The sequence below is a fragment of the Dermochelys coriacea genome, chromosome 11, assembly GCF_009764565.3.
Source record: "Dermochelys coriacea isolate rDerCor1 chromosome 11, rDerCor1.pri.v4, whole genome shotgun sequence".
Classification (NCBI taxonomy): Eukaryota; Metazoa; Chordata; order Testudines; family Dermochelyidae; genus Dermochelys; species Dermochelys coriacea.
Window position 1 is genome coordinate 60,376,579 of NC_050078.2, and position 26,357 is coordinate 60,402,935.

Below are 26,357 nucleotides of genomic sequence, written 5' to 3' on the forward strand. Positions count from 1 at the left end.
GACTTACGAGAGAGAGAGGCAATAGTCTTCTCTGAACTTAGTAGCAAAATTAGTTCATCGGCCTCACTACTTAGATCCACCCCATCTTGGTAGATACTTTCCAAAGCCAGTAATAACAGTTGAAGTAATTTTAAAACAACAGCCAAGGATCACTCATGAGAGAGCCCAGGGATTTCTCAGGTGACTAATTCGATCATCAGTCCCAGCGTATCTTCTATTTTCCCCAAGACATTCAGTCCTTTTGGACTCTTTCTGAAAAAAAGAGTATAACGAAGACATGAAATTTATGGCTTTTTAATGTCTTTTGAAGATTCTGCAGCTCGTATTAGTGCAAGTTGGAATAGATAGCCTCTGCAGTGTGTATAGTAGAGATTAGGGTTACACTTTATTTTGAGCAAAGTTTGTATTCCACTGTCTTCCAGAGAAGTTTGCAGCTCCATCAAATGCACAAGCAGAGACATCTATTTGGGGTTCAGTTTACAAGCATTTAACTCTTTAAGATGCGGGTTGTCACAGATGCAGCCACTGTGTCTTCTGTAACCTGAACATCGAGAGAGGCATCTATTGGCCTACCATTGACATGAAGATAACCACTATGACTTGATGCCCATTTGCATTGGTGCATTCATCAGCCATGTATGCACATTTTTTTAATGCGGTGAGAGTTCTTCACTTTTTCAACTGCTGAGTCTTTCACTGTTGCCCCACATGCTTCTAGCCAGTCAACTGAATTTCTTGCAGAAAGATAGTGAGCATTTGCCAGTCTTGTTCGGAACCAGTTCCAACTTCAGGATTAACAAGTGACAATGGATTTAACATTGGCCTCCAGTTTGTAGTATGTGGTATCTCTTGCTTAAATAGAAAGTATGATGTGACAGCCATGTTTATTTGCATAAACTGTGTTTATGTCTCCAGTATTCTCAACAGCCTCATTAAGTACTTCTAAAATTGGCTTTTACAGTGACTGGCTTCTAAGGTTTTCTGCATGTTGCTGCAGTCCAGAGGCTTGGTGTTTTGCAGCCTTTTCATGAAGGTTGTCCGTATTGGCTTTGCTGATCAGTCTGACAAACCAAGTTCCTCCACTTTTACTATATAAATCCATGGTACGCTCACAGCTTGAATATTGTGTGCATTCTGGTCACCTCATCTCAAGAAAGATGTATTGGAATTGGAAAAGGTACAGAGAAGAGGAACTTAAATAATTAGGGGTATGGAACAGATTCGATATGAGGAGAGATTTAAAAAACTGGAACTTCTCAGATTGGAAAAGTGACTACTAAAATGGGATACGATAGAGGTCTATAAAATCTTGACTGGACAAAGTCAGTAAGGAAGTGCTATTTACTCCTTCACATAACACAAGAACTAGTAAATTAATGAAATTAATAGGCAGCAGGTTTAAACCAAACATAAGGAAGAACTTCTTCACACAACGCACAGTCAACCTTTGGAATTTTTACCAGGGGATATTGTGAAGGCCAAACTATAACAGGGTTCAAAACAGAATTAGATAAGTTCATGGAGGATAGGTCCAATGGCTATTAGCCAGGATGGGCAGGGATGCAACACCATGCTGTGAATGTCCCTACCCTCTTTTCACCAGAAGCTGGGAGTGGATGACAGAGGATGTATCACTTGATGATTGCCTGTTCTGTTCATTCCCTTTGAAGCACCTGGCATTGGCCACAGTTGGAAGACAGAATACTGGGCTAGAAGGACCATTTGTCTGACCGTTTGGCCATTTTTATGTTCTTATATAAAAATAAATTATAATATAATAAAAATGTTTAGTACATAAATCCCCAAGATAATGACCTCTCAAAATAGTGACGATGTGAGATAACTACCTTGGCAAATAACGCATTTTAAAAATCTTGGCCTACTAGGAAATGTATATTTCTGTAAGTTTCCCAGTCATAAATCTAGCATTCTGGAGCAAAGTCACTAAAATATAGTCCAACAAACAAATGTTCCTTTAACGTGTCTCTCCCTTCTCCCTCCACCCCCATTCATAGTTGTTGTCCTTGGTCAACGAAGAACCAGAGTTCAAAGGTGCTTTCACGTAAGCTTACCTCCCACTCGGGGGGTGGGAGGGGAGAAGGCACCTTGCTCTTTCTTTCAGCCACTTGCCCTCCGGGTACTCACTCTGGCAGCTGTTGTGCATCACTATTCACTCCATTGCTCCATCATTGATGGCCCTGCACAGTCAACTCTGCTACCACTTGTCACTGTGACCTCTGCAATTCGGTTTCTTGAGGTTCCACCTGGCTCTCAGTGTGGGAACCTCACAGCAAGTGCAGACTGGGGGTAATCTCTTCCACAGAAACACTGTCCCACAGCAGGTTTAAGCATTTAGACCTGATTATCAGTGATTTCAGCTCCAGTGGACACTTTAAAAAAACAAAAGACTCTCTATGGAGCCTAATCAACGCTACCTTCAAACAGGATGGGGGCAGATCAAATAGTGCCTATGACTTTTAGGCAGAGTCCACACCACCAAGCAAAACCCCTATCTCCACCCTCTCTTCACTAGGATCTGGCATCCCACCCCCCTGCTTAGTGAGTGCAGTTCAATTGAGGTTGACCTGTGCTTAATTTGTAAAGAAGGAAGTGCCGGGGCTCAAGTAAGTTTTATATTCATCGCTGATGTGGCAAGCCCAGAGGTCCTGGGGCTATGAACTGCCAAGCCTAGAGGTGCCAGGGCTCATTGATCACTTGGGCAAAATAGCTCTGTCTGATGGATACCTTGGCAGAGTAGGTGTGTTCATGTAAATACAGTCTGGCCCTGAAGCTTTTTCTCCCCACCCCCACTAGCTGTCAGGGGAGAGCTCATTCAGACCTTGCTTACAAATTATAATTTGAAATGATAAAGTTGGCCAACATTGCTGAAATGAATGGGCCAACATTGTCATAAAAAACAACAGCTGTATGAGGAAGCTAGTCTTTGTTTATATTTTTCAAACCTATTATGTTTTTTCAGGTACAAGTATTTTATCATATACTGTATATGCTTTTGAAGTGTATATTAATGTTTCAATTTCCATTCAAATTTGTAACCAACTAAATTGGCAACACTGGGTAACTAGTTGATCACTGGGGGCAGGGGGATGTAGGAAAATCTGGGGTAGGAGGTATAGGGAAATCCCTGCCAGTATTGCTGAGTACAACAGAAAGTTTTAAGGGAGCCCTGTTGGAAACTACTCACTGGTTTACAGCACAATGGCCCTATGCTAACCTCAGATTGGGAACATGTGCATGGAGTCTGCATTCAAGTTTCGATTCCTAGCTCTGCAGCCAGGCTCAAAGGATCTTCTGTCTGAATTTGTTTTTTAAACCAGCTATTATGACAAATAAAATCTTAAATTGGCTGTCAGTAAAAGTTTCTTTTTCCATTGTGTTCATTTTGTGCACTTGGCAGCACTTAATATATAGGCGGGGCACTATTTCCTCTGCATACTCTGCGTTACTCAGTTTCTCCTGTAATTTATGTTTTTCATGCACCAACAAAACGGGGTGAAAATGAAAAGAAAAGGGAAAATGTGATCATTAAACCATTGAAAGGGGAGCTCAGAGCAGATATAGCATCAGAAATTACTCGTAACTTTCTTTTAAAACTGATGTTCAAGTTAACTTTGAGGTTTCGCCTTAGCTTGGTCTGATAGATGGCTGTTTTTCTTTCTGTTTATGGATACATGTGCTGATACCTTTTGATTCTGATGTTGTTGCAGCCATTTGTATTGCTGTATTTGGTGGATCAGAAAAGGGGAGGGACTGATATGTACCAACTTGCTGAAGGGCAAGGCTTTTCAGGGCATGCTCTCCCTTCCTGTGAAAGTTTGTCTGTTCAATTTTCTTGCTGCAGGTTGTGAACAGGCTATATTGAGAATTTTCTGCAGTAGAGACATTGTTGTGCTTAGATCTGGGTCAAGCGTATTAACTTCCTGTGGACTCTGGAATACTGAAGGTATGTTTTTCTCTTTTCTTTGTCAGACTTTCCTCGATTCTTTAACTCTGTGCCAGTTCTGTATAAAAAATGCTACTGCTGACGTACTTTGTTAGTAAGAGGGTTTATCATGGGGGAAAAAAAGGTTTTTCAAGTTATTACATGACAGTAGATCAGACCTGTTAAGCACTCCCCTCCTCTCACCCAAATACCCTCAAGTCTTGGAAAGGGAAAAGCGAAACTGGGATGGTCACCATGACAGGGCATTTTACAGCTGCTGTCTCGCCAAACAGGACAGGGATGTTTTGAATGCATAGAAATTATTTTGAGAGGTGGGTGCTTGGGAACTTGTAAGAAAGGAAAGTTGTAAAGGAAATGGAAGCAAGTCCCCAGAGGTGCGAGAAATGGGAAAGAGGAAAAAATCCCTGGAAGAGAGTCTGGCCTGTTACAGGCACTAGGGGCCAGTTGTAGTTCCCTCCTCCAGCCCGTTATCAGACGCACAATATGGGGTCCTGACTTCGCTGAAAATCCACCATGCTGTGGGGACAAGACAACTGTATTTTGTGGCACTGTGGCCACCACTCCTGCCACAGCCTTGCAGCCTCCAAGTCCAGAGCAGCTGGGTCATCGTCCCCCAGCTTCGTCTCAACGCAGCTCAAAAGCCGCCGCAGCAAAACCCCCGTGCACGGGGGAGGGACGGCTCAGGGGTCTGAGCATTGGCCTGCTGCAGCCAGGGCCGTGAGCTCAATCCTCCCCTCTTTCCCTGCCCGGCGGAGGCGGAGCGAGCGCCCCGGAGCGGGGGGTGCGGTAAAGGCCGCAGGCCGGGCGGGCACGACGGGCGGCCGCCCCGCCCCTGCTCCGGGTGGGGCTCCCCCCCGCGCATGCGCACGCGGGCCCGAAGCCGGCAGGGGATGGGGTGGGCGCGGCCGTCGGGGGAGGTGCCGATTGGTCCCGTGTCTGCGGGGGGCGGGGGTGAGGCCCGGCCGCCCCTTCCTCTCCCCGCGCCCGCGCCCGCGCCCCTCCTCGGGGAGGCCGCAGGCACCGCTCCGACAGGGATGCGCGCCGTGGAGTGGTGAGCCGGGGGGGGCCCTGCCTCCCGCAAGCCCCCACTGCCCTTCTCCACCGACACAGGCCCCCCCCCCCGGACACCCGCCCCCACCCTCCCGCCGTCCCGCGGCCCGCGGCCCCCCCCCCCCGGCCCGCCGCCCCCCCCCGCCCCCCCCCGACACCCAGCCCCCCCTCCCCGCCGGCCCGTCCCGCGCCCCCCCCCGGACACCCCAGCCCACCCCCCCCCCCCCCGCGGCCCCCCCCCCCCACCCCAGCCCCACCTCCCCCCCCCCCCCCCCCCCCGGCCCCGGCCCCCCCCCCGGCCCCCGCCCCCCCCCCCCCCCGCCCCCGGCCCCCCCCCTCCCCGGCCCCCCGTCCCGCGGCCCCCCCCCCCCGGACACCCCCCCCCACCCCCCCCGGCCCCGTCCGCGGCCCCCCCGGACACCCAGCCACCCCCCCGCCGGCCCGTCCCGCGGCCCCCCCCCCCCCGGACACCCAGCCCCCACCCTCCCCCCCCCCCGCGGCCCTCCCCCGGACACCCAGCCCCCACCCTCCCCCCCCCGCGGCCCTCCCCCGGACACCCAGCCCCCACCCTCCCCGCCGGCCCCGTCCCGCGGCCCCCCCCCGGACACCCAGCCCCCACCCTCCCCGCCGGCCCCGTCCCGCGGCCCCCCCCCCGGACACCCCCCCCCCACCCTCCCCGCCGGCCCCGTCCCGCGGCCCCCCCCCCCGGACACCCAGCCCCCACCCTCCCCGCCAGCCCCGTCTCGTGGCACCCCCAGCCCCCTCCGCCAGCCCTGCCCCCTTGCCCCAGACACCCAGCCCCCACCCCCCTGCCTGCCCCATCCTGCAGCATCCACTCAGCCCCCTGCCCCCACCGCCTGCCCCATCCTCTCAGCGTCCCCCCAGACCCTGTGGCGCCACCTGCTTCCCATAGTTTTCCTGATCTAGAAATGTAAAAGGAGCGTCTGAGTGGCGGTTTGGTGCGAAGTAGGCTGTTTCTCAAGGGTGGGCACGCGAATATGTTACTAGGACTGGTTATAGAGTAGCAGCTGTGTTAGTCTGTATCGGCAAAGGAAGAGGAGTACTTGTGGCACCTTAGAGACTAACACATTTATTTTTGAGCATAAGCTTTCATGAGCTACAGCTCACTTCATCGGATGCATTCAGTGGAAAATACAGTGGGGAGATTTATATACACAGAGAACATGAAACAATGGGTGTTACCATACACACTGTAACCAGAGTGATCACTTAAGGTGAGCTAACCCAGGAACCTATCCTTGCAACAAAGCCAGTTGCTAACTGTGTCCACGTATCTATTCAGGGGACACCATCATAGGGCCTAATCACATCAGCCACACTATCAGAGGCTCATTCACCTGCACATCTACCAATGTGATATATGCCATCATGTGCCAGCAATGCCCCTCTGCCATGTACATTGGCCAAACTGGACAGTCTCTATGTAAAAGAATGAATGGACACAAATCAGACTTCAAGAATTATAACATTCAAAAACCAGTCGGAGAACACTTCAATCTCTTTGGTCACTTGATTACAGACCTAAAAGTGGCTATTCTTCAACAAAAAAACTTCAAAAACAGACTCCAATGAGACACTGCTGAATTGGAATTAATTTGAATAAAGACTGGGAGTGGATGTGTCATTACACAAAGTAAAACTATTTCCCCATGTTTATTTCCCCCCCACACACTGTTCCTCACACGTTCTTGTCAACTGCTGGAAATGGCCCACCTTGATTATCACTATAAAAGGTTCTTCTTCCCCCCTCCCCCCCCCCCCCGGTAATAGCTCACCTTAACTGATCACTCTTGTTATAGTGTGTATTGTAACACCCATTGTTTCATGTTCTCTGTGTATATAAAAATATCCCCACTGTATTTTCCACTACATGCATCTGATGAAGTGAGCTGTAGCTCACGAAAGCTTCTGCTCCAATAAATGCGTTAGTCTCTAAGGTGCCACAAGTACTCCTTTTCTTTTTAGGACTGGTTATGAATCACCCATCCTGCCCCTCCAGAAAGAGGGGACATAGTACATGAGTCTTAGCTTTACTTGTGCCTCCCTCTTAGGGTAAGATAGGTGGTGGCAGTTGAGGTATGAAACTAGGAAGCAGGGTTTTGTTGGTTGTATTTTGATTTTAGAGAGTGGCTGTCCATCCCTTCTTCCCACCCCCCTCCCTATGTCTTTCTGTAGTATCCGCTAGCTGCTCTGGGCGGACTGGTTTCTCTCCACACTTGTCTCGCTTTTTGCCCCCTTAATCCCTCCAAGATAGAAAAAAATACACACACAAAAATTTTAATTTCATTAATGTTTAAAAATTTTAGATTAAACCATTTAAAAACTAATAATATTTTTGTACCAATTTAAGTTTTATATTTAGCAACTGTTCATTTTTAGCTTAGCCCAATTCAGCAACAGTGCCAGCTGTGAGAACGCTGGCTGGAATGGTGGGGGAGATAGAATAGCTAAGCCGCAAAACACAGGAGAGGCTGGGATCTGTAACTGATGGTGTCAGGAATCAAGCAGTGAAGATATTGAATTGATATTGAACAGCCATGTGTGTTCTAGTGTGAATTTGTACTGAGTTTGTATCATGTGGTTCTATTGGGATTTGACTAAGTGGTAGAGAAGTGATGACTGAGGGCAGGTCGATGCACAAATTTGCCCCTTTTAACTGATGGGTCTGCACTTGGAGCTGGGGGTGTGATTCCTAGTTAGAGGAGATGTACCTGCTTTAGCTCTCATCCATCTAGTGCAGTAAAAATAGTAATGTAGCCAGAACAGACAGTGCCAGTGGCAGGAGGGGCTTGCTGGCCTGGGTATTTGCCTAGGGTCTCTGATAGGATCATGCTTGCGGTGCTGGCCCTCCTGCTGTCCTTAGTTTAAAAACAAGACCTTAGGTAAACTTCTGTGTGTAGAAAGGCCTTAGATCTATGCTTTCTCACAGCCATCTTGTTTATAAGTGAAGATGGTGCTGCAATATGTGGGACAGAAGATTGGGGGAGTTAGTCTGTATGAAGAGGAAAAGGATGTAAGCAAAATTTTGGTACATGTATGTAGATAGAGGTGGGAGGGAGTGGGTAGTCTGAACTTTGTTTCTATTCCTGGCTCTGGGAAGTGTTGTTTAGTGGTTAGACGATTTCTCCCCGAAACATGCACTTACCCCTTTACCTGCTGACTGCCTCCCAAGCTTTTAGTGTTCATTGATCATCTCCCACTTTTCCTTTTGTCTTTGTATGAAGAGAACTGTGGTGAAAGGCCTAAAGACGACCTGCTGCCAAATTAAAGTGAGTGGTCTACTGAGGAACCCCAACATGTCCAGGAAAGGGAGCTGGCAGTGAAGCAGAAAGCATATTATTCTCCATTAAATGTAGTAGAATTGTATTAATTCCTCTAGAACCCTGTTAATTTCCATAGGACTTTTTCATAAGGGAGGTTTGAGAGTAGGAAGGAGACTCTTTGCTTTCACATTTGGTACAGAACAGCAAACTAGCTGCAAAGTGGTGAAGCTGTAGGGGATGTGCACTCTACAGCTGCCATAGTGCTGAGAACTTGGGCTTCCAGGTGATAATGCCGCTGCTGGTGTGTTTCAGCCTAAGGGCAAGGAGAGCACCAGCCATTCTGGCATCTGGGCAGAAAACTATTTCAGTGTCCCCCTTACCTGCAGTGGCTGAGCCCCCTCCCCCCAAAAAGCCACACGGCATCCCAGTTTGGTGCCCATCCTTGCTCACCCTACTCTAGTGCCAGCCTTGGGGAAGAGCATCTCCTCCTCCTCCTGGTCATGGGAAGTAGTGGCAGAGCTCCCATGATGCAAACTCAAGGGCAAGAGGAAGTTTCTCTTTCTTGTCCTCTCCCACCCATGGAAAGATGTAGTCAAGTTGCAGGGACCAAAAGCAGCACCTTGTTCTCTTTCTACCCTCACCCACTATAAAGACACTGGAGCCACACTTCAGAAGTGAGAGAGAGTGATCAGCGGGGGACTCTTCTCTCTGCTGATCACAAGAAGAGGAAGGAGCAGATCTTGCCAAACTGCTGCAGTGTGGTGCATGCAGGAAGGAGTTAGGTCGTCCACTGAGTATTAGGCTTCTGATGGTTTGGAAGACATATCTGGCCAACAGTATCAAGGATGCTGCTTAGTGCCTATTAGAAGCTAAAGTTCAGGTCTTCTCTAGCATCAATGCCATTTGATTCATTACATTGGACTCTTCTTTGCCTTTCCATTCTCAGGTTGTGAAGTGTATCTCCTAAAGAGCCTCCAGCATGGGTGATGACATGAGCATAAAGTTTCGCCAGCAGCTTCTAGTCATTGATGAAAACCTGGGAACTGAAGAAGTGGAGGCCCTGAAATTTCTCTGTAGTGACTTGCTCTCCTTCAAAAAGCTGGAAGCAGTAGAATCAGCTCAGGACATTTTCCAGCTCCTCATGGCTAAGGATTTTCTGAATAAGGAAGATGCTTTCATAGTAGCTGAGCTTTTGTACAGGATTAGGTGTCACTTCCTGCTCCATAAACTTGGCTACACTAAGGAAACAGTGCAAGAAAATCTACCCTGGAAAGGGAAGGTATCTCGGTACAGGTGAGCTTTCTGGGAAGTGGGTGTCTCCAAACATTTTCTGCCGTGAAAGAATGTTGATCTGTTACTTGCTGTGTGATATTTGAAAGTTATGAAGTGAAGTTTGGTGATTAAGTTTTACAGTATGCATATGTTCAGACTAATCAGTGACTTTTAATAATTTTTCTTGGGATGAGGCTGCAAAGCTCAGAGCATTCTTGGGCCAACAACACATTAGAAAGGCCTGGGTCCTCTTCTGTCCTTATGGCGTGCCAGAAGAGAGGAGTGAGACAGTGTGCCATAGACTGTCATTCCTTTCTCATAGGTTTCCACTACCATCTCTCTGGCTCTTGCTCCTTTGCTCTGTCCCTCTCTCTCTCTGAGAATTGGGTTGGATTGGCAATTTTTATATCCTCTTCCTCCTACGACAACCTAAATTCCCTCAGCTCTTCCGTATTAATTTGCTTATATCACTGGTAAGTTCCTGCCATAAGTCTTTGCTGCTGCTCGTGCTCTTCATGCTTTACTACGCCAGCTCTAGCTCTCCAGCATTGCCTGCAGTCTGCCTGCAGCATGTTGACCTTTGCTGAGCAAGCTAAGTGGAGATCACCAGGTGTGCTACAGGTGAAGTAGGTGGCAGCATTGGAGGAGCATAGCAGAGCTTCCAATAGTGGGCATGTTACCATTATCTGAGCATTGCTTTGGGGGGCTATGGGGTGCCAATGTAGGATTTACAGTATGTATATAATGGTATTTAGTTCACCTAACTGGATGTGTGTCACATAGGCAGATGCTGTATGAACTGTCAGAAGACATCACCAGTGAGGATTTAAGAAGAGCCAGGTTCCTCTTGAGGGACCAGCTCCCAAAGAAACTGACAAATATGGTATGTGGGGAGAGGGCCAAGAATGCTAGAGGCTCTATTAATGAGACTAGGAGAAAGAGTGGAGAGAGGGTTTTGGCAGCATATGGCATCAGCTTATTGTGTCAGCATGTGATTGGGGGAGCAGATATTTGGGCAATGGTATATTTCTACCAGAGGGAAGGTGGTGGCTGAATGGGGCTAGGAAGTGTAGGCCCTGGTTCTCATTTACATTATGGACTGTTATGTTGCACTGGCTCTCTTGTATTTGCTGTATGATGGATTCTGAGGCCTTTTGATTCCTAGAGCTCACTAGGAAATACAATACCAAGCTAATCCCCCCAGCTGTGTTATAGCATAGTTGGCTCTGGTCTGTGTATATGGGACCAAGACACATGACATTAACTAGTTACTTGATTGTGATACAGACTATAATGTAGTTCACTGATACAGCGTGGTATTGGCTATACATACAATCAGGATCAAACCAGATTATGAAGCTGTCAGTGAGCTACCATGTTACAACATGATTTGCTCCCCAGCACTATGAAATGTACTATGGAGACATCTCCTTGGTAGTAAGAAGCAAAATGGATAAGAATAAGTATCAAGTGGGAAGTGTAAGGATTGTGAGGTGTTTTGTATTTCAGCAGTATGTACTCCAGGAGAATCAGTGTCTGTTGTTTTTTTTAAAGGCAGGGCAGGCTTTTGTAGATCGTATTGAGATTTAAGGAGCAGGTTAAGTGTACTTGACTGTCTCTCTCCTTGCAGTCCAGTCTAGAGCTGCTGACCTTTCTGGAAAAACAAGACCATCTAGCAGAAAACAACTTGCAAATACTGGAGAAAATCTGTATGGAAATTTCACCTGATCTCCTGAAAACAATAAATAAATATAAAATGGAAAGAGGTGAGTAATTCTGAATGGGCTGCTGTGTGTCCCAGCAGGTTTACTAGAAAAGATTGAACTAGTTGCTGTGTCTGGTAACTGGAGCTGCTGTGTGTGTCCTCCACATGCATTGCTACACCTGAGACTAAAACTGGGGCACTTGTGGCCTTTGCATATGAGCTCTGCTTTGCTGCCTTTAGTATTTGCTACCTGCTAGCAGCAGTACTGTAAGAATATATGTAGTACTCCAATATGGCTGTGGCCAGGCAAAGCGGTCCAGTGGATGGGGCATGGGACTGGGAACTGGAAACCTTTCTTCTGTCCCTGACTCTGCTACTGACCCTGCTCTAGGACTGTGAGAAAGACACTTGACCTCTCTGTGCCTCAGTTTTCACATCTGTGAAATGGAGGCAACAAGACTGACCCACCTTTGGATAGAGCTTTATTGTGTGTGGATGAACAGCTCTCTAGAAGTGCTAAATATTGACCTGCACAGGAGGGAGGGATTTGTTGATAGGTGGCAGGCTAAATGAGTGTGTGTGCATGCATGTATGTTATAAGATGTGTGACTCACTCTCCAGTAGAGTCTGCGCCATAGTTATTAAGCTTATTTCATTTAAGATCTGTAGGTTAGACATTTGCATGCTGAAAGGGCACAGTGTTTCATTTAGACAGTTATCTAGAACCAGTTCTGGGAGAAGCTGGACAGTCATGTTCCCCCACTGACTTCACCATACAGGCTTCCTATCCCCTTGGTGGAATTTCTGTACATTTGTTTTAAACATCTCTTGCTAGGTGCCTCTCCACATTTCCTTTATTAAGGAGATTAGTTTGTGCTTAGCTGTTTCTCTTGTTTTCACAGAGTTGTTTATTATGCCTCTCCCTCTGTTAGTTTCTCTAGCTCAGCAGGAAAGCAATCTGCCAGTCAAAGAAGCTGCATCATTTCCCCAGCACATCCCTGAAGGACTGTTTCATTCTGGAGGTGATGTCAGGCTATTGACTTCCTCACAGGTATGCTGCAGTGAGCCTATTTTCTTCACTCTTGCTTCTGTATTATCATTGACTGAAGTCTAGCTAAATCATGCCTTCTGATCTGGGGAAGGAAGCAGAGTCTGCTATAAATATGGCTACCAAGGACATCAAATAATTAGTAAGGCTACGATTTAGTCACAGAGGTCATGGCAGTCACGGACTTCCGTGACTACTTCTGCTTCAGCTGTCAGCAGCTGAAGCCAAGACTGGAGGCAGGACATTGTGTCCCTGCCCTGCAACTGGGGCTGGATAGCTGGAACCAGCACCCTGCAGGCGGGAGGGTGCTGCAGCTGTGCTGTTAGCCCCTGTCCAGGAGCTGTGGCCAGCTCCAGAGTGGGAGCTGTGCGCTCCCTGTGGCTGCACCCCCCACTGCATTCCACCCCCGCGGCATCCGCCAGGGGCTGCATTGGGGGCCATGCGCCTCCCTTGTGGAGTCCCAGAGCCATGCTTCTCCTCCCGGCTGGGGCTTGGCAGGGGCTGTAGCCGTGTCTGTGCACCCCTGTCCCACAACTGCGGCCAGCTTTGGAATGGAGGCTGCACGCCCCCTGCGGCTGCACCCCTCTTCCCCCCCGCCCCTGTGTCGCAGCCCCGTGGCTTTTGCCGAGGGCTGCAGTGGGGACTATGCTGCAGCTGGAGTTGTGTGCCCTAGCCCTGTGGCTTCTGCCAGGGGTTGCAGCTGGGACCATGCGCCCCTGCCCAGCTGCTGCAATGGTGGGGCATGTGTTCCCCTGTGGCTTCCCAAGGATGCGGCCAGGGCTTGGTGGGGGCTGCGGCTCTGGAGTGGGGGATGGTTGCCTCTGTGGCTGTGCCCTCCCCTGTGGAGGCTGGGGGCTCAGCCTGTTGGTCCCACCTCTTCAGATTCCATTCCTCCCCTCCTACTTAGCCCTGACCCCGGTTATTTTTAGTAAAGTCATGGACAGGTCACTGGCTCTGTTAAAAAAATTGCTCTTGACCTGTCCGTGACTTTTACTAAAAATTACCATGACAAAATCTTAGCCTTAATAATTAGGGTCAGAGCATCCTAAAAGCCAGTTATGCATTATTCCTCTTGAATATATTTAGTGTTAAGAAGGGAGAAGTGTCAAAAGAGATGTCTTTTAAAGAAAGAAGAACTGGATAGCTCAGGGGATTGGGAATGAGGTCAAAGACTAAGTGGTTATGGAGACTTAATTATCCTCACAGAAGCATGCTCCCTCTAGACAAGAGCTGAGGTACACTGGGCAATCATGGAAGTTTGTGTTGCTGCTGTGAGTAATGTACCTGGTTTATGTATAAATAGAGGGCTTCAATTTCCATGGCTTTCAGTCTGGCATCTTTCACAATGGAAAAACTAGCACAATCATTTTTGTTTTTAAAGCATAGTTTGCATGAGGCCATTTTATGTTCCTGTTTCCCTCTTTCATAATATAACAATGTGAAGGCAATCTCAGGGAGATAAAAAGGTAACATTTAAAAATGCTAAAAAAAAAAGTATACACTATAGAATAAACCTGAGGAACTTGCTACAGCATGTTATTGAAGCAAATAGCTTACTAAGATTCAAAAGAGTTTAACATTTACACAAGTGAGAATGGTATGTGCTAGGATACAATTGCAAGGGTTCTCAATTCTTATCCAGGGCATAGACTGCTCATCAGCTGAGGCAGGAAGAAATTTCTCCCCATTGCTAGAGACATAGATAGTGTACAGTTAGGTGCATCATGGGACTGGAAGCCTTCCTCCTCTGAAGCATCTATTATTGTCGCATGGTTGAAGTGAGGATACCAGACTACACAGACTATTGTTTTGCTCTGATATGGTAATTCCCATGTTCCTGAACCATAGGGAATTTTTATCCTGAGTAAACTGTTGGCACCACTGACATCAATAAGTTTTCCCATTAACTTCAGTGCACCCTATGTGATTGCAAGGTCCACTCATAAGTTCAGTGGAAGTGTAGTGTCATTTAAGGACACCATATATGCTTTTCGCATGGAGCTTCCCAGAAAATAAAACCCACTCTGCGGGCAGCAATCTCCTCTAGATGCTCACCTCTGATAGGCTTGCTGCAGCTCTGAAATGTCTGGCCCTTGCCACTCAACTGCTAAACATGTTGCTGCCCTTGGGGACTCTGTCTTGCCTCTGTCTGCTCTCTCTTTCCAAAATGCCATGTGGCACTGACACTTATCAAGTCTTTTTTTCTGCTAAAATCACTATTAAAATCTATTTTATTGATTTTATTACATTGATTTTAATGCACGTATTCCCCTCTTCCTCCTTCATATAGGAGACCCCTATCAAATCTCTGGATTCTAATATTTATGGTAAGTCTTTCTGGGAAGTGTTTTTATTTTTAATGTCTATATTTCTAGTTTTATACGTTTCTAACTGGTTTTAGTTTATTTTAGAAAATTTTCAAGTCTCCATTTACAACAATAGTTTTAAAATAGTTTGATTGATTTGCTTTAGGTTGGCTTTTTCTTTTCCTGTTGGCACAAGCTGGTTTTGAGGGTTGCCTGCTCACATTTAGAGAAGAGTCATAGGTAATCAGCAAATCCCCCTGCTGTGGATTGTCACTTGTGACAGGGAAATAGCTAACATGCTTTCCAAAAAGTTTAAAGAAGGTCTGACTAGAGGCAAAAAGCTGTCTCCCCCCCCCCCTTAATTGTACACAAATACCATGAGATAAGGTGATAGGACTCTGTTACTGTTAGTATAACTACTGATAAAGTCAAATTGTTATTTTAATGGGCCCATGAGACAATTTTATTTCTGTCTTCCTTGCTTTTATAGACTCTGGGAGCCTGCGGGAACATGCTGGGAGTGTGTATTTCATAGCTGCCAGACAAGGTATGTCTTAATAAGTTTTTCTGTGTTTTTATTTTAAGTAGTTCTTATTGCTGGCTGCCTAAAAGTAAAGAGAGTATGAATTTTCAGAGCAGGTTCAAACAGATTTGGAGAGTTCCTGGAATGTCACTTGAGTAGTGACTATGGTCTATTGCCCTTGCTTGGAGGGACAGGCCAGTTGGAGGAATAACAAGGAGAGGGCTTATTTTGCAGCTTTCCCTTTCTAAGATCATTGAGATTACAGCACCAGACAGACAGTCAGGCACTCTTAGAGGAAATGAGAGAATTGCTTATGCGTAGGCAGATCACCAGTCTCTTCAATCCCACTCCTTCTCCCCTCCCTGCCACACATACAGGCTCTCCCCAGGAAGAATCCCCACTTTCTCAGCCCTTCTATCTTCTGCATATCACCAAAAAAACCCAAACACCCTTGTGCCAGCCCCAGCACTTTGGCAACTGCATGTGACTGTGCTATTTGCATTTCCCTAGAACAGTAGGATGTTCAGCAGAAATGGCGCCATGAGATTTCATATTTGCCTCAGTGACTGAAGGTCAAATTGCTGTTAAGAAGTTTAAAAACAAAAAATCAGGGTTTTCCCCTCTAACTGCCAGATCTCTGAATGCAACCTGGAAATGAGTCAAACTGGGCTCTTCCCTACTTCCGCATCATTCCCTAAAAAGATTCTGTAATTGGATTTAAGGGCATGCCTACACCACAACTTCAGCCACCTTTGGGGACTCACTTAGAACACAGTTGACCCCCAATCTAGTGGAAAATTCTGTTGAAAATCCATAAGGCAGAATCCATCATCTTCACTCTTCCAGAGCTGAGTTGATTCTGCAATACTAATAGGAGTAAAATTTTATTTGTGTCACTGAAGTGTGTGAGTAGATATGACCTGGAACACACAGGAGGAGAACTGCTGAGTAAGACGATGGAATTTTTACTACATTTTTTCTTTTAGTGTAATAGCACTTTAATAATCATGAAAACTGCTGCATTTTAGTAGAACTCAGGTTTGGTGCATCTACAGAGAGTAGATTTCACCCCCTAAACATTTTGTATAATTTTTTTCTAGATGACAAAGCAGTAAATGTTATTCAAGGCATCTCTGAACTAAGCCAGGAGCAACCTGCAAGGATCAGCAACCCAGAAAGCAAAGCAGAGGTTTGAGGCAATCGCCTAAATACTTTCCTGACTCTATTCAATAACTTGGAGGATTTGATTCTCAGCTTAAAAGGACAGTGCTAAGTTTTCCACTGTTCTTAATACCTTCTTAGAACTCTGATATATTTTCTTTTTCTCCTTGTACCATTGGGCAAGCATAGAATTCCCCCTCTTATCTTCTTCCCTATGATGTGAATGAAGTTTTGGTGGGAAAATTAATGCTGCTGTTTTTATTTAACCACTTCAGTTCCTAGAATTTCTTTTACCAAAATATTCGTGTTGGTGCATCAGCAACATCAACTGATGTCTGCACTGCTCTAGAAATGGTGCAGTTTGGCACCAAAGGAGCATAAAGAGCTGACCCTGATTCTCTTCCCACTAAATTGGGAGTCACTCCATTATAAAGGCAGTAGGGTTAAACTGATGTAACTGGGAGTAGAGTCAAGCCTGCTGTTTTTGAAGACTCCCCTGATAATTAGTAGCTCTTAACAATCTTGTGGATGAGTTGTAGATTTAAAGAGACAATATTTGGAATCCAGATGACTTTCCAGTTTTTACCATAGTCACATTGGAGACTAAGGGCCAGCCCTAGGCATGTGCCAAACTTGTGGCCTCGCTTTCCCCTGTTCTGTCAGTTTTCTTTCCCAGCACTAGAGTAAAAACTGCCTCTGACCCCCCCCCCCCCCCCGAGAGACAAATTTAGGGATCCATGTGTCTGTGGCTTCACAGTGCCAAGGGTCCAAGACAGCCCTCCTACTAGCTGTGGAAATAATCTATTCCTGTCCCCTCATGACAGTTATCCCCAACTCCCTACCAACTGTAGAATTCTGTTGGTAAGCCCTTTCCCCAAGTGCTAACCTTTTCCCCCTCAGAGTCAAATGTGCTTATAAGTTACTGAAGTCTGCCTGGGGCTCCACATCTGTCTTCTCATACAGGATGACACTCCTGAGGCCTAAATTTTCAAAAGTAACCAGTGATTTTGGATGTTTGTTTCAAACTTTTGAGTGCCTAATTTGATACACCTTAAAGAGGTTGTTAGAGAGTGAACGTTCAGCATTTCCTGAAATAACCAGCCTCTTCAAGGTTTCTCAAATTGGGAGCCTGAAAAATTAGAGCATCCAAAATCACTGCTCACTATGAAAATCTTGGTCTGACTCTGTTATAGGCCGAGTCCTTGCCTGACTAGTAATTATTGTAGATGGTACAATAATACCACTTCTAAATTTTGCTTGGTAATCTTACCTGTTGTTATACCTCTCCATTATATAAGCTGTAAAATAAAGTAGTTTCATTTAATAGAAGTCTGTGGCTTTTAAACAAAGCTTAACAGCACTAGATGGTTCATTTTTAGAGCAGTTATATGATAAAGGAGTTTGGTCTCCCTTTTCTTCTGCTAATGGTATGTACCTCCCATTAATGCCAAATGGAAATATATGCACATATCACAAAAGACAATATATTTCTTCTGGGGGGAGAGTACAGCAAAAGGGGCATTCAAAAACTCTAGGCAGTACAGGGGATTGAAAATCCCAGGGGGATACAGAAATAGTAACCTCACAGGTGGATTGCACTCTTGAATCTAAAGGCAATAGATTGTCTTCTTAAAAATAAAATTCCTTCATAAAAGCTGTGAGCTTTTTTGCTTCCTGTCAACAGAAGCTGATGACCTATAAAATGGATGGGCCACACAGAGGCTATTGTCTCATTATTAATAATTTTATCTTTACTGGGACTCTTCAGAAGAGGAGAGGATCTGATAAAGATGCTGGTAAGTCACTTCTGGTTTAGGCTCTGCTCTGCCTCTTCATGGGTTGTACTTCTAATGCCTGTATAGGTTTTGTTTGCTCATATTTTAAGTACATAGTTATAAGCAGTGTACACTCATGCAAGTCAAATAATGCCACTTGTATCACGAGTGTGGGTGGGAAACTAAACACATGATTGATTACTAGACAGGAGTGAGTTTTCAGTGGCATCTTTTTCAGTGCAACCAAACTGTCTGTGTAATTCCAAAAGGGTGTTCAAATTAAAACTTCTCCAGGACTTACTATAGCTAGACCTATGGTAAGAGAAATGTTAGTTTTCTTAAAGCACTGAACCCCTTATTGTATTAAATGTGACATCTGTGGTATGTAACTATTAATAGTTCTGTCTCTTATTTTCAGAGGCATAATGTAAATTAAGCTAATTCACAGTTCAAAAATGCCTTCAAGTTGTGATTTATGTCTTAGAGATGAGCCCAAGATAAAGAGTTCTTCAGTTGCAAAGATATGTGCTATTGATGTATTACTCCATGTGCATATTGCAAGTGTTTAGAGGCCATCCAGGTTGGGGGCCATTGTGTTACAAGCTGTACAGACAAAAAGAAAATGACAGTTCCTACCTCAAAAACCATGTATGATTATACATCCAAGTCTTGGAGTGGTTTAGCCACATTGACTACAGTTGATCTATGCCTGATCTATGCTAGTGCAAGTGAGATCAAAATCAGGGCCTTTAGCTCTTCTTGATATGTACATATTTTTTGTGATGGACTGTCCTTTTTGATTGTTCACTTGCTTTCTAAATCACCAAATTCAGTAGTATTCCAGGGTCTCCATTCTCTAGTATGAATGAGCAGGGTTCTACTTGGAGCAAACCCAATCTGAAATTCTGCAAAGTGCCCCCAGTGTCTACCAAGAACCCCAGTTTTGCTCATCCAGTTGTGCTGGTTGCGTGTACAGGCACAAAAGTGCCTGTAGGTCTCAGGCCTTGCTTTGTGAAACTCTGGCCTGAAAAACTCAGGCATGTTTGAGCCTCATGATTGTGCTGGGTTTGGGTTTCATTTATCCTCAAATCTACTCTAGTGTGTGTGGTTGTTTGTTTGCAGGTGCTGCTTTGTGTAAAGACAGTTACTCATCAGATTAGCTTGCATAGTGATTTTATATTATGATTATATAAGAATCCTCCCCAGCTTTTCTTTTCTTCTCTTTATTTTTTTTTTTTAATAACAGAGATGCTGGTGCAAGTGTTTACATGGCTTGGTCTGGATGTGAAGACTTATACTAATAAGACATCAGTAGAAATAGAAAATATCATGCAGGAATGGCGGTCAAAAGATCACAGAGACAGGAACTGCTTTGTATGCTGTATTCTATCTCACGGAGAGTCAGGATTGGTCTATGGGACAGACGAACGAGAAGTACCAATCCGCAAGATCATGTCCTACTTCACAGCTAGCCAATGCCTACAGCTGGCTGAAAAACCCAAACTCTTTTTTATCCAGGCATGTCAAGGCAAAGAGATACAACAGGCTGTCTACATTGAATCAGATGCACAGAATCCTGACTTGCTTCCCATACAGCAACTAGTCTCCCCTTCCGAAAGCATTCCAGAAGAAGCTGATTTCCTCCTTGGTATGGCCACAGTGGTTGGCTATGCATCTTTCCGCCACATACACCATGGTACTTGGTACATTCAAGCCCTCTGCAATAAGTTACAGCTCTTGGTACCAAGGTAATACTTCTGTGTAGATTGAGGGTGAGAATTTACTGGTAACATAGGGCTGTATACATAGTAGGTTACTGTGTGGCGTGCCAGGGGTGGTGGGGAGAATCTACAGCAGGCCAGCTTGCTGTGCAGTAATATCCCATGTAGACACTGCTACATTGCAGTGGAAGTCCTGGAGTGCGGATTGGTGTGCTACTGCTTGAAAGTGTAATATGCCAAGCTCTATTCCAGGATTTTACTGCGCTGTAGCAGTGTCCACATGGGACTTACCTGCATGGCAAGATGGTATGCTGCAGTTTTTGACCTTGGCTTCCTGTGCAGTAACTTGCCATATAACAAGCCCCTATACCCCAGTGGGTGAAGAAATGGGAGTGACTGCTGAATCTTTGCTCACCAAAGGCAGCCTAAATCTAAGGGCTTGCCCACCCACAAACTTGCATTAGATTTTTTTAATTTGTACAAACTCCTACGTGGACACGTATCAGTTTAAAACTGGTAATGTGTTTAGCTTGTCCCTGTAAACTTACATAAATATTTGCAGCACCATGGGATTAGGGATGGTCTGAGGAGACTGGGTTTTAGTTTTACCAAACCAAACTGAAAACTAAGGCTGCTTCAGGTCCAGGTTCTCTTTTTGAGTGGGTTCGGGCTTTGTCCCATCTGTTAGATACTTACACTGTGTCTTCTAGATGCTATGGTAGAATTATGAAAAACGCTACAGTCTTTACTGTATGTGTTTCTTTGCTGCTGCATGGTGTTCAGTTTGAGCCTTTGTTGTAGTAAGGTGCATGATGTGCATGAGTCCAGCCATGAGGAGCTCTGATTAGGTTTGCCTGCTGTAAAGAGTGGCAAGCACCCCCGGGGGGGGAGGGGGAGCGTGGCAGGGGCGTGGCGGCAAATTTCATCCCTTGTGTAACCTCACTGACTTGGATGGAGTTACAAGGGATGAATCTGGCCCAAGAATGCAGATTCAGGTCATTACTTTTCTTTTGTTATTTCATGACCGTACTAAGGAAGAGAAGAGCGAAAATGTACCATGGATAAAATATGGCATGAGAGAGACTCTTGGTCCCAATTTTATGCACAAACAAGAGACAAGATGTCAGAGAGAATGTAGGAATACTTGCAAAAGGGGTGTATTAGTAGTTTATCATTTACACCCAAAATCTTTCGTCCCAATTCTCTATAGCTCTTACTTCTCAGGCACATCCAGAATTTCCTAGGGAGGTAGGCCCCAGCCTGTACCCAATTCTCCCTCAAATCAGTACTGTGACCCAGTGTACTTAGGGCTGAAAAAGCCAAGGTCAGGGCAGGCTGCAAAAGCGAGAGGAGATACTTCCAAGACTGGTGGGTAACACTGAAGTTAAACTCACCAACCAGTCACAAACTCTGCTTCTGATCCTCCACACTGGTTATCAAGAAGCTGAAAAAGAAATCACACAGCCCCCTTTATAGCATTCCAGTTTCCAGACTCCCAATCACCACATAGGTCCAGTACAGAGAGAAGTTATTTCAAAACTTTGTTGATCTATACAAAATGTTCTTCTGACCCCAAAGGGTTAGCCACGTTGCCAGGTCAATAGGAGTTTGGCTCTTACCCAAAATACCACACTGCCAGCCAATCCTTTAGTGTCTAAAACTAAAGATTTATTATTCCTCCTGAGGGAATTCTGTGCCAAACATTTAAAATTGTGCCAAAAAATTGTGCACACAATATTTTAAAATTTTGCAAATTTTATTTGTCAATAAATAAATGTGGAGGCTCCAGCATGGCAGTGGGGAGCACAGGCAACTGACTGCACAGAAGTGAGAGATCACCCTGCGGGCTTCTCGTCCCCTACCCAGGATATGGATTCGGTGGTAAAACTGCACCCAACCCTGACACAGCACAAGGACCAGGCCTGCCCCAGAAATACCCTAGGGCCTTGCCCCTCCATGCCAAGCACACTAGCTGTAGGCAGGAAGGATCAGCCCAGTAGGATCCAAGTGTGGAGGAGCTTAATGTGGGGAGATCCAGGTGTGGTGTGATAAGGTTCTGTGTGGGGCAATCTGGGTGTGGGCGGCTTGATGGTGGGTCTTGGTGTGGGGTGGATCTGGATGAATAGGGGTGCAGACACAATGGTACTCTGCAGGGGGGTCCAGGTGAAAGTGGTTGGGGCTCAGTGCGGGTGTCTGAGTGTAGAGTGCTCAGCAGGAGGGGTTCAGGTGCTGGCTCGGTGAGATGCAGGTCCGGGTGCTGGCTTGGTGGGGATCTGGGTATGGGGGACTAGTCAGGGTAGTCCAAATCCAGGTGGGATGAGGTTTGTTGAAGGGGGGGTTGAGTGGGGGGTGGTCTCAGTGCAGGGGTGGGGTCCCGAGCTTCATTTGTAGAAAAGTTACTCCAGTGGTAAGAAGCATGAATGAAGACAAAATGGAGATGATGCAGTTGCTTTTATGTTCTTTTGCCATGAGGCTTGTACTTCCTGTGTACCAAACACAAGCTTCACAGCACATGAAAAAGCTGTAGAGTGCTTTGTCCATAGACAGGCCCCTACATGGCTTGCTGACTCATCAGGTGTAGTCCCTGGTCTTTCAGTGGGTTTATTGTACAGCCGATGTCCCTGGATGAGCCATCAAGCAGGCTATGCCGATCTGTGCACTCAGATGCACAACACAAGTTTGAAATACAGATATACTCTTCATATCTATAACTCATAATACAAATGTGATGCAAACATATAAGCAAGATGATCATACTTGGCAAATTATAACATTTTCACAGATCCCTTACACGGCATACCTGGCACGACTCATTGCAATTTTACAATATTAGTATCCATAATATCATAAAGCGTCTCCTGTATTCTATACAGTGACACACGTGTCATTTTCCCAAGGTGATTCTTCTGCCCCTTTCTGGAGCTGTTTTCCTGCTTAGTATTCCCACTGCCTCCTGTTGTTGTGGGTCTTGTATCTTCTTCTTCTCTCTGGAATGAACTGGGTCTGGTTTATACAGTCCAGATCCCTCACACTGCCAGCAGCCACTGAGAGGACTGGTTAATAGGCGTCATTTGCTTGTGAAGTTTTTCTTTTTTTCTCTCCCCATGTGACAGTTCATTCTGTCATACCAGTATTGTTTGTGTGTGAGTCTTTGTGTAAGGTACATGGGAGACCATTCTACTGCCATTGAGGTCAATGAGAGAGTTACTGTTGATTTCAGTGGAAGTAGGATTGTGGCCTCTGTAGTCTTGAAGCCTCATACTGAATTCAGAAAAGTGTTTAGTGTGTTTGTAGAATACTATTGCATGTTAAGAGTGCAATGTTGCCAATATGTACTACTGGCATTGTTTCTGTGAATCAGGGTTAATTATAGCACTCTGATTAATCAGAGATACTGTCTTTTCTCTGGCTGTAGAGGTGAAGACATCTTATCAATTCTTACTGAAGTGAATGAAGATGTGAGCAAACGTGCAGACAACTTGGGAAGAAAGAAACAGATGCCCCAGCCAGCCTACACCTTGAGGAAGAAACTGATATTCCCAGTGCCTAGAAGTCCACCCCCATCACAGCAGCAATAGGATTTTTTTTCTGTTCATTTATGATCCCATCTTGCATTGGATAAGCCAGCACTCTTCTTATTAAATCAGGTGGATGGTCAATGATTACCATTCAGGATGAGGTCTTCCTGATATCGCTAACACGTGGAGCCAAAGGAGAGTGCAATCGGTACAACCAATGGGCCAACTGGTCACAATGTCTTTGCAGAAATGACTGGTGGTGGTGGGGTGTGCTGGCAATATGAATAAATATAGACTTTTGCAAGCTGGGTTCTGGGTTTCTGCAGGTGAAATAGGTGCTGCATAGGTTACTGTGGACACAATAGGTGCAGATGACTTTCCATATCTAAACCAGAGGGGTGTTAATGATCTGTTTTAAGACCATGGTTCTTTTCTCTGTACATTAATGATTTGGAATCCTGTCAATGAGATCTCTTATCATGTGGAACAGTCTCCAAAATCAGAATGGACAAGACACCAGCAAATGTGGTGTAGGGAGCTAATCCTACAGTGGCAAGTGGACATTGGTCTATTCCCTCTCAAATTTAAATGATTTACACACTTTGTGGAGCCACTAGATTCCTCATGTAAAGCATTTATTAATCTCAGAGTGCATGCTGTTGCCTTAAAACTGGATGTTAATTTGGTATGTGGTTGGTTTAGCATTCATTGTCCAAAATCAAATAGTTCCAGCAGCACAAAATCTGCATTATTGCCTCCTGTAGGAAACCAGCTTTCTCATTGCCTTATCAGAGGGTGGGATGGGGGCTATGGTTCAACATGAAAGAGCCGCTGATTATAATTTATCTGTCAGATGGGGCATCTAAGACTGCTGTGGACACAACAGGTGTTGGTTAGCTTTGTTTTTAAGCACAAAGATCTGTAAGGATTAATTTCTCCATTATTTATAAAGACCACCACAAATGTGGGTATATGAGAAATGGGTGAGAGCTAGGCTGGAACAAAACTCCTGTCTTTGGGGTCAGGGTGACTATATCCCCTGTTCCAATGTGAGTAGACTAGAGTCTGTGTAAAATCCACCTTGCAGGACTGTCCTGTGAGATTAGAAGTGAAATTCAGTGTATGGTAAAATCTTCAGTTGTGCATCTCTTACCTGGATGTCTTTTCACTTGTTTCTTGTCCAGGAGTGTTAGTGTCCTCATGTGGTGACCAGGGTGTATGGCAACATAAATAGAAATTATTGGCAAGATTGCCAGTTATTGAAACACTAACTTACATTTCTATAGCCTCTTTAATTTAAAAGGATCCGTATGTGCTTTACCAACAATATCCATGCAGAGCTAGCTCCATCAACAAAATACAGCCATCTCTGGTTTAGAGGGCAGCAGCCAGCTTTGTATAGCAGTGAGATGGATTTTGGGGAGAGGGAAAATTTTGGCCAAGGAGAACAGGGCAATACCCTAGTCCCACAAAACATGCAGTGGAATTTTTAGCATGTAAATACAGCAGACAAAGCCTCAGTATTTTTAGGGTCTCAATCTGAGACTCGTCCCATACAATAAACTGCATAAAACTCATCTTATCTACCTCAAAGGCAAGTAAGGTCAATTGGACCCTGCTGGGATATGAATCTGTGGTTCCAGAAATGCTAGCTATTTCAAACTTTATGCTCAGATAAATCATACCCTCCTGCGTGTATAATAAAATGCTGCTATTTTAATAAAAGCTGGTAACATTTATTTTTCAGCAGCATAGTTTTTGCAATCCGAAACACCACTCCCAAGAAAAATAATTTTCCCCACTTCACCCAGAAGAGAGCTGTTGAAGTGAAGGATTAGGGCTGGGTTTTAAGAGGTCTGTGTTCAATTCCTGGTTTTGCCTCAGACTTCCTGTGTGACACTGGGCAAGTCACTTAATCTCTCTGTGCCTCAGTTCTCTGTCTGTGAAATGGGGGGGATAGTAGCATTGCCCTACCCTGTGCTGGTATGGGGAGATAAATTAACATTTGTGAGGCGCTCAGATACTTTGGGGTGGGGAGGGAAGAAAGCTATATAAATATCTAGACAGATAGACCTGGATCCCAGGCCACAAAATTTAAAGAGAAGATACTTAGGAATAAGCAAGACCCTAATCCTGAAAGGTGCTGATGCCCCACTAGTCCCTCTGAAGTAAAAGGGAATTTAAGGGGTTCTCCACCTCACAGGATTGGGTCTTTATTTGCTTTCAAGGTAGAGACTTTGTCTGTCTGTAGAGTTCCATGTACACTATGGCACTGTAGAATAAATAACCCATGCTGAAGCCCTTTAGGAAGCTGGTGCACTCTGTCTCCTCAGGCTTCCTTAGCAGCTCCATCACACCTTCCTTACTAGCTTCTACACCCTAAACAGCTGAGCAGAGGGAAAGAGCCAGCTTCAAAGCTCTTTCCACACTCTTCCCTACCAGGCACTTGCTTTGCTCTTCTGACTTGCCTTCCAAATGGTTTTTGGGGGGAGATTAGCAAAACCTTTACCCAGGCTTTACTTGACTCTTCAGTGCTGCTGATGAGTTCATTATAGAGAGAAAGGCCACACAGGCTCATTCAGACTGATCACAAACACCAAAAGAAAAACATTTCCTAGTCAGAGATGGACCTGCTCTGTTGGTAGGTGATGATCCTGTGTTTCCTGGAAAATAGCCTTCCCTCTGGGACTCTAAGTTCCCGAGCTACCTTAATCATTACTAGCCATTCCTCTGGCCAAACAGGTATGGAGGGGGTTCTGTTTTCAGTTCTTCATTTAATTAGCCAGAAGAATTGAGTACGTTACCTCCACTACATTTCCAACTCATGCTAGTATAGAGAGGAAGGTCCAGTAATTAAACCCTGGGACTGCATTGTGGTGGGGCACACAAGCCTACTACTAGGGTAGAAACTTAAATAATTTCTAAAAGGTTATATATTCCACCAAATTCTTTCTCTTTTTCTTATGCCTGTAGCAAAGATACTTCTGATGGTTGTCTTCAGTTAGAAAAACTTTTTTGGCCCAGTTTCGA

General features: G+C 45.4%; 1 protein-coding gene across 5 annotated transcripts; it reads left to right on the forward strand.

The window, feature by feature from the left end:
- Positions 1-3,762: 3,762 nt before the first annotated feature.
- On the forward strand, positions 3,763-24,013 carry LOC119863323 (caspase-10-like). Of its 5 annotated transcripts, none has more exons than XM_038421590.2 (12): positions 3,763-3,964; positions 8,260-8,304; positions 9,245-9,591; positions 10,354-10,453; positions 11,201-11,336; positions 12,208-12,326; positions 14,614-14,650; positions 15,120-15,176; positions 16,253-16,341; positions 17,998-18,109; positions 19,335-19,836; positions 23,225-24,013. In XM_038421590.2, the coding sequence occupies exons 3-12, from the start codon at positions 9,278-9,280 to the stop codon at positions 23,385-23,387; spliced, it is 1,629 nt and encodes a 542-aa protein (XP_038277518.1). In that variant the 5' UTR covers positions 3,763-3,964; positions 8,260-8,304; positions 9,245-9,277; the 3' UTR covers positions 23,388-24,013. The 5 variants fall into 5 exon arrangements, with proteins under 5 accessions (XP_038277518.1, XP_043361509.1, XP_038277516.1 ...); XM_043505574.1 differs by having other exon boundaries at positions 3,764-3,964; positions 8,260-8,387; XM_038421589.2 differs by lacking the exon at positions 3,763-3,964 and adding an exon at positions 4,918-5,015.
- Positions 24,014-26,357: the final 2,344 nt, after the last annotated feature.